Source organism: Gavialis gangeticus, unplaced genomic scaffold (genome assembly GCF_001723915.1).
Source record: "Gavialis gangeticus isolate Ggan-Ray unplaced genomic scaffold, GavGan_comp1, whole genome shotgun sequence".
Taxonomy (NCBI): Eukaryota; Metazoa; Chordata; order Crocodylia; family Gavialidae; genus Gavialis; species Gavialis gangeticus.
In genome coordinates this window covers 38,702,728-38,710,341 of record NW_017729028.1, presented here as the reverse complement: position 1 = coordinate 38,710,341, position 7,614 = coordinate 38,702,728, and the positions used below count along the sequence as shown (strand labels likewise).

General features: G+C 45.8%; 1 protein-coding gene across 1 annotated transcript in view; it reads right to left on the bottom strand.

The window, feature by feature from the left end:
* TDRD6 (tudor domain containing 6) overlaps positions 1-7,614 on the bottom strand; it is a 16,500-nt gene that overhangs the window by 7,979 nt on the left and 907 nt on the right. The window contains exons 2-3 of the mRNA XM_019520689.1: positions 1,239-7,595; positions 822-943 (exon numbers count right to left, since the gene is read on the bottom strand). Of these exons, the coding sequence (XP_019376234.1) occupies positions 822-943; positions 1,239-7,595 (6,479 nt within the window). The remainder of the gene's footprint in view (positions 1-821; positions 944-1,238; positions 7,596-7,614) is intronic.

The window sequence follows — 7,614 nt, the reverse complement described above, 5'->3', positions numbered from 1 at the left end:
GGGGGGGACGGACAGACATGCCCCTCCTGAAAGTGGCCCTCGCCAGCTGGGGACTGGGGAACTAGTCAGTGTTCCCCTGAAGTTGCCCTCACTGGCTGGGGAGTGCCAGCCAGTGTCCCCCCCCGAGAAGAGCCAACAGCGCTTCCAGGGTCGGCAATCAGTCCCTGGGGGACCCCCAGACCTAGGAGGCACCAGTCGCCCATGTTTGTAATAATAGATTCAACTATGTATCTTAGGAAGCCAAGGAGATAATTTAATAACAAAGCTAATAATCATTTGAATAGGCAATTTTATCAACATTAAAAAACTGTTCTTGGGGTGGGGGAGGTGGAGAGGAAGGGTAGGGATTTGATGTGGCTCCAGCCAAAACACTGGAGGTACTCCACATATATTTATAATGTGCAGTACCCTCCAGTTTTTTGGCTGTATATGTGGTGCCACATTACATTTTTACCCTCCCCTGAACAGTTTTAATGTTGATAAAACTGCCTATTTAAATTGCCATGGGCTTTGTGTGTGTAGATACACACACTTTTTTTTTTTTTTTTAGATAAGAAAGTTATTTAAAGTGTATACACTGGCATCCACTTATCAAGCAGGTTAGTAAGTTTTCACTAAACTTGCATTACTGAAACAAACAGACAACTGTACCTATGCTTTCTAGAAAACAGGAAGCAGCATATGCAATAGCAAAACTATTTCAACTCTTCTTAATGGAATCTTGCCAAGTCAAGAGACTGTTGAATGCCTGCAAAAATCAGTATTTTCATACATAGAAATCCTTTTGTACAAATCAAAGCACTCTGAGACACCTTACTTACCCTGGTACCTTCATCCGTTACCTCCAAAATTTGAGCCTCACACCACTTCGGGGATGTCCACACCACACATTTGGAACCAACAGCAAACCCCTCTAGATTGCAGGCTCCACAGGCACGTTGTTCTACAAAATTTGAGGTCAAAGTTTATCCTATCCAATTTTTAACTTATTCCCTGAACTCAGGAATTCCAGTATGGCCATATTTTAAACACCACTACCACCCACTATGTAATACTATGCATTGATACCTACTGCAGTTCCTGCAAATTATGCACGAAGTTTATTGCACAGCTCTCAAGAAGTTCTTTCTACATTTTTCAGGTAAGCTAATTTTTTTAATAAATTAAAGCAAAAAATATTAATGGTTCTGTACAGCCAAGTTCTGTATTTCTTTAAATGCAACTGGAAGGTACTTTACCTGCACTGTGATCAGCAGAAGAGTCATCTTGCTTTTCTATTTCAGTTTCTTCGTCCAAAGGCTCCCCACTTGCATATGGATCTCCATATTCTTTAAATACTTTATGACAACCTTGTTTCATCTGTTCTTCTGCAGAACTCATCTCCTGCACACTAAGCTGTTCTGCACATTCTTCATGTTTAGTGTCAAGCAGCCCTACATTACATAACTCCACACTGTAAACAGCTCCTTGCTTTATGTCCGTTTTGAGAGCAGAAAGCTGAACTATACTATTTGCAGAAAGTTGTAATACAGATTCTTCTAACTCCAGCACATCATCTTTTGCTTCATCACCCAGAGAAGCCAGCACTTCAGATGGCACCAGTTCCATTGGCTCCTTCATTGTGCCATGAAGTACAATCTCTGCCTGATGCGTCCCTACTTCCAGTTCTTTCCCAGCTTCATCCAATAACGAAGGTATTTGGGGAGACTTCATTTCCAGTACTTCCTCAGCTAAAGATCTCATTTGATGAACTTGAAGCATATCCAAATCCAATTTCAATCTCTCTATTTCGTCAACCAAAGAAAATTGTACATTGGATGGTAGCGGTTCCAATGTCTCCTCTCTATCGTCACCAAATGAAGGCTGCATTTCAAGTGACTTGAACTCCAGCAAGTTCTCTCTTTCTTCAAGTGAAGGAGAAATTTCAAGTGATTTCTGAGTCACCAAATCCCTTGTTTCATCACCCAAAAGCTGCTCGTCAAGAAATTCCAATTCCAACATCTCCTTTGTTCTCTCATCCAGAGAAGACTGCATTTCAAGTGAGCTTAGTTCCAGTAGAAGGTCTCTTATTTCATCATACGAAGACTGTGTTTGAAAATGGTCCAGTTCCATTAGATTCTTTATTTCATCACCCAGGGAAGGTTGCTCATATTGTGACTGTAATTTTAGTAGCTCTTCACTTGTGTCACTCAAAGACTGTCCATCAACTGTCAATTCTAACATCTCCGTTTGGGGTACATTATCCAAGACTTCCATTATAGATGGTTTATGTTTTAAGTTCTTTGTCTCACTACTGAAAAGAACTTGCACATCAGCTATTTCTGGTTCTAAAAATATTTTACTATTGCTCTCATTCTCAAGTAAAGGGCTCTCTTTACCAAAAGTTTCAAAACTTGTTTGATGCTTGACTTGATGTTCTCCATTAGATGTGGGTAAAACCACTTCCACGTCCTCCAGTGGAAATGGTGTTTTTGAAGTATGTAGACAGTCGCTCTCTGTTGGATGGAATAGTTCTGGATCAAGGATGGCACTCTGATTTTCTTTCTGTACTTGACTCCAAGCTGCAGAGGATGTCTCTTCAAGAACAAAAAGGTCTTTATTACTTATCCCTGTACTCTCATTCTTTCCCTCAGATGTATTCTCAATGTTTGCTGAAATCTTGTCACCGTTTCCTAGGTTTGGCTTCCAAAAACAACTCAGTTCTTCATTAATGCTTACTCCATTACACTGCATTTTAACACTACATAAAGGAATTCCAGTTGGATTATCCTTTTTTATTTCTATTATCGTGATCTCTAGTAAAGATTCTGCAATCATGTCATGAAACTTGTCTTTTATTTCACTAATCCAGGAGCCCTCTGAAGAATCAAATCCAGACAGACAGCATGCAAATGCTTGATTAGGTATTGCGAGCAGTTCATCAGGAACTTGTCTGACCACCTCTCTATCAAAGACCTCCTCAGTTCCATAATCCACATGTCTCACAATTAGGCTGGTACCTTTTATGCTTCTAATTTCTGCTCTGTAAAATTTTTCATCTTCACTACTTTTCACTATACAAATGGCACCACTTTTAATACTAGATCTGAAGTCATCCATGCTATTTACTGAAAGTTCTCCAGCAACCTGCAGTTTTTCTTCCAGGTAGTTTATACTTTCTGTGCCAGCAATCTGACACCAAAAATATCCTGGACCCTTTACCATAGTGACATACACTTCTACAGTCTGACCTACCTCAGGAATCTTCCAGGAGAATGTTTCAGTGTCATTTAGATGAGAAATTTCGTTTTGCTCATCACAAGACAGGTCTGGTAAGTCATTAGGAACATCACACCTACTCTCATCTCTGTCACGCATTTCTGATAATTGAGAGCCTTCTCTCACTGCAAATTTTTCAATCAAATCCACTGCTATCATGCCTTGGTCATCACTGAGAAGAATTTCCCATTTGTCTTTGACCTTCTCTACAAATTCACAGTTTATCTGAACATCGCTTGTTCTTTCAGAGAAGTAGAGCATTGCTTCCCGTGTCCAGTCTAGACAACTTACAGCTTGAAGTCCACCAAGGAGGCAATGGATGCTCATCACTGGAATTACTGTAGTGTCTTTGGGGAGATTACAAGTTTCACTGATGTTAACTACTGAAGTATTGCCATAATCTATATACTGAACACTAATCAGCTCTTCAGAAGATTTCTCTTTAATTACAGCCCTATACCATAAACCATCTTCTGAATAAGCAGCACCGATTAAGTCTCCTGTTTTCAACTGCTGTTTACAGAGATTCTCTCTTCTTGTTCCATTGTTTAATGTCTCTGAAATGCTATTAAGTTGAGATTCATCACTTGCTAGCTGAATATACAAATCTGAAAGGTTATTGACATGAGAAATATATACTAAAGTTTTAAGTCCAGGTATTAAGTTCTTTTGATGCAGATCAGACAGATTTTTTAAAGGAACATATACACTATTTTCTCCCTGATCTCTATTTCCAGCAGTATCAGACAGAACAGCAACAGACCCCATAGCTTCCTTCCTAATGGGAAGAGGGGACTCTTCTACTTTATCAAGAGGAAAGGCTTTGTTATTGTTAAACCTTTCCACAGATCCTTTCCACGGATCAAATAACGATTCTCTTTTTTTAGGAGATGGGAGCAGTTTTGCTTCCTTACAAATAAAACTGGTTTTACAACTGCTCTCTCCTCTCTGCATTTCAGATCTCCAATTCTCTCTCTCAGTAAGCTTACTTGTGGATGTTGTAAATGACTTCACATTTTCATTTCTCTCTTCTTTAGCGTCTTGATGTTTAGAGTGTAAAGTTTCATTTTCTGGGTGCCTGTGAGTCGCTCTACTATTTGGTAAGCTAAAATCCTGTTTCATTTTTGCATTAATTTGAATATTACCATCATAGAGTTCAATCATCAGTTTTCCATCAGATTCTTTTGCTACAATTATTGCTTTTAAATGCTTATCTAAGACAGCTTTTGTAAACCATTCAGTAGCTTCTTCTGATACATTAGAGATATCAGACAATGAACATTTTATGGCTTGCATTGGCAAAAGCAAGATATCATAAGCATCGTTAGGTATAGGAAGAATATCTTCTTTCTTTACTACCTCTGTGTTTCCAAAATCCACAAAATATACTTCCTTGTTAGGCTTTGTTTTTGTAACTATTCCTCTGTACCAGTGACTGTCAGTATACTTTGCAAGACACAAGTTTCCAGAGCCTTGAGACATTTTTAAACAGGCCAGTACTTTGTTGAGTTGATCAATGCTATCTGTGAGCTGCTCTAGAGCATCTGCACTTCTTTGAAGTTGGAAGTAGAACTTCCATGGATCATCTACATGCGTTACATAAATCTCTTCCTCACTGCCAATTTTGATGTCGTGCGTAGAATAATAATAAGAATAAAGCTGAACAGAGGATGCCAGAGGACTCTGAGGTTGTACTGGTCTGGCTAAACCTCTCTCTATTAGAAAATGGCAGACACTTTCAAAAGGTGTAATTAAATCCACAATATTAAATAGCCCTTTGTTGTTCACCGCAGCCAGAGCAAATATTGTACAATTCAGTTGCAAACACTCCGTGGAGGCATCAACAAATTCCTGAAAAGCTGAAATTGCCTCTTCATCCCAAACAAGAGGATCAGGACCACTTGGCTGAATTAAGTTGTAAAGACTACATCTGAAAGCCTGGGCCTTCAGTTTAAGGAAATCTGCATTGATTGAACACAAATTCTTAAGAGAAACCACATCCTTGTTCCCATAATCTACATATATCACCTCTACCTCTTCTTTGGGAAGTATTCCACTAAGAATCAAAGCTCTGTACCACTTCTCATCCTCTGAATACTTGGCTAAACATACAGGATTTGGCAAATAATGTGGCTGTGCTGAATCTTTGCAATAGTCCTGAATTGCAGCCATTAGTTTCTTAAGCTCTTGGGAATTTCTCCTTAGTTGACACCAAAAGTAGCCAGGACTTTCAACACAGGACACTACCACATCAACTGTGCTTCCTACTTCCAGCTGATCTTCATAAGGAGAAAGTCCTGGTTTGATTTCTAAGTAGTTTTGAGCAAAAGAGCAGGGCAGATTTGGGGGCATTTTTTCCTTATCAGAAAGTGAGTCACTTAAATCATCACTGGGCTGGTCTTTGACCAAAGCTGCAGATGAGTTGAACGCTGTGTGATCTATTTTTGGTTTGGGCTCTATTTCTATTCTATCTGTAGCACTGGCTTGCTTCCCCTCCTCAGCACCCCATTTGGAATCCTGCCCCAGACGCTCAGCAGGTGCCTTCTTATGTACCTGCGGAACCTCAGCCCCCTGGAATTTAGCATATCCTCCCCAGGTCATGATTTTGCATACATTTTTCTCTCCTGTTTGGGACTGGTCCAGAATTTCGACCACATACTTGTCAGCCTGTGTACCCAACACATGGAATGTCAGCTCCTTGTTCCGCACGGCCCTTTTGAAGTAGGACACGCACTCCTTGCTCCAACTCTCCCCCAAAGGGGATGCATCTGCCAAGCAGCACTTCAGAGCCACAGCAGGCAGCTCCATGAACTGAGGGAGCAGCTCTTTTACCTCATACCAGTCCAAGGTCTCAGTGTTGCCTCGGTCCACCAGGTGCACTTCCACGCCTTTGCCCAGCACCCTAGTGACAAGGGCACGATAGTAGGCTTTCTCCTTCCACTTGGCACAGCAAAGGGAGCCCAGCTGTGGCTCCAGGAGCACGGCCTCCAGCTTCTGGGCTCGGGAGTAGAAGTCGCTCATGCTCCGCATCAACTGGCCGAGGGGCTGCTTGTGCTCTTGGAGCCGCAGCCAGAACTCGCCCGGGTCCCGGGCAAAGGACACCTGCCCTTTGCAGAACACTCCTGCCTTCAGCCGTATGACGGGCAGGCGGGCGGCGGGGGCTGGAACCTTGTGCATTGCTGCTGCAGCCGGGGGCGCCCCAGGTGGCTGCTCTGGCTCCTCAGCGGCAGCATCGGGCAGCTCTGAACCACTGTGCAGCAGGCTGGCAGACAGGCAGTGTGCCTGCACACCGTAGAGACAGTTGAGGTTGATGCCGTTGTCGCCATACAGGCTCACGTAGTAGAGGTGCTCGAAGGAGCTGTAAGCGTCGATGCGGGCACTCACCGCCTTGCCCAGCAGCAGCGCCTTCAGCTCGCTGAGCTGCGAGCGGGACCAGCCGCAGCCACCGTCCGAGATGCCCTGCAGCGCACACGGGTAGGTCAGCACGGGCATGCGGAAGCACTCGGGGGGCAGGCGGTGCAGGTTGGTGCCCATCACAAACTCCTTCCTGCCGTAGTCCACACACATCACCTGGGCCAGCGGCCGGCCCAGCTCACCCGTGAATGTCTCCAGCAGCAGCGCACGGTACCATTGCCCATCAATGCCCCGGGCAGCGCAGGGCGAGCCTGGCTTGGATGGCGCCTCCTGCTCCTGCCCCCGCCCAGACGCCGCCTCGTACAGCTGGCGCATGGTGTCTGAGAGGCGCCGGATCTCCTGCGACAGGCTGCGCAGCTGGCAGTAGATGCGCTGCGGGTCCGACACTTGCGTCACCAGCACTGGCTCCGTCACCCCCGGCTGCAGGCGCGGGTAGAAGTAATCGGTGGGGGCGGCAGTGGCGGGAGGCAACGGGGCCGGCTGCGGCACAAGGGCCGAGGTGGGTGCCAGGCAGCGCTGCAGCAGGGCACGGAAGGTGCTGGGCGCCGCCTGCTGCGCCAGGCCCAGGTGCTGCATCTGCGCCAGCAGCCAGGGCAGCTCCAGCACCACCAGGCGCTGCGGCAGCAGCACCTCGCGCACCTGCCCTGCCACCTCTTTGCCCTGCAGGCAGGACAGGAAGTCAGCCGCGCCCGCGGGCCAGGCAACACCCACCAGCTCCCAGCCGCCCGGTGGCACCAGGTCGGCCAGCACGCAGCCCAGCACCTCGGAGGGCAACTGGAAGAGCTCGGGCCGGCCCCGCGCCAGGTGGTGGGCGGCAGCGCACACGGAGCGGCCCTCGTCCAGCAGGAACACGCGGTAGGCGTCTGCACCCTGGGCCTGGCGACTCACGACGCGGCAGCGCTGCCACCGCCCACCCAGCTCCACTAGGCACAGGTCGCCGGG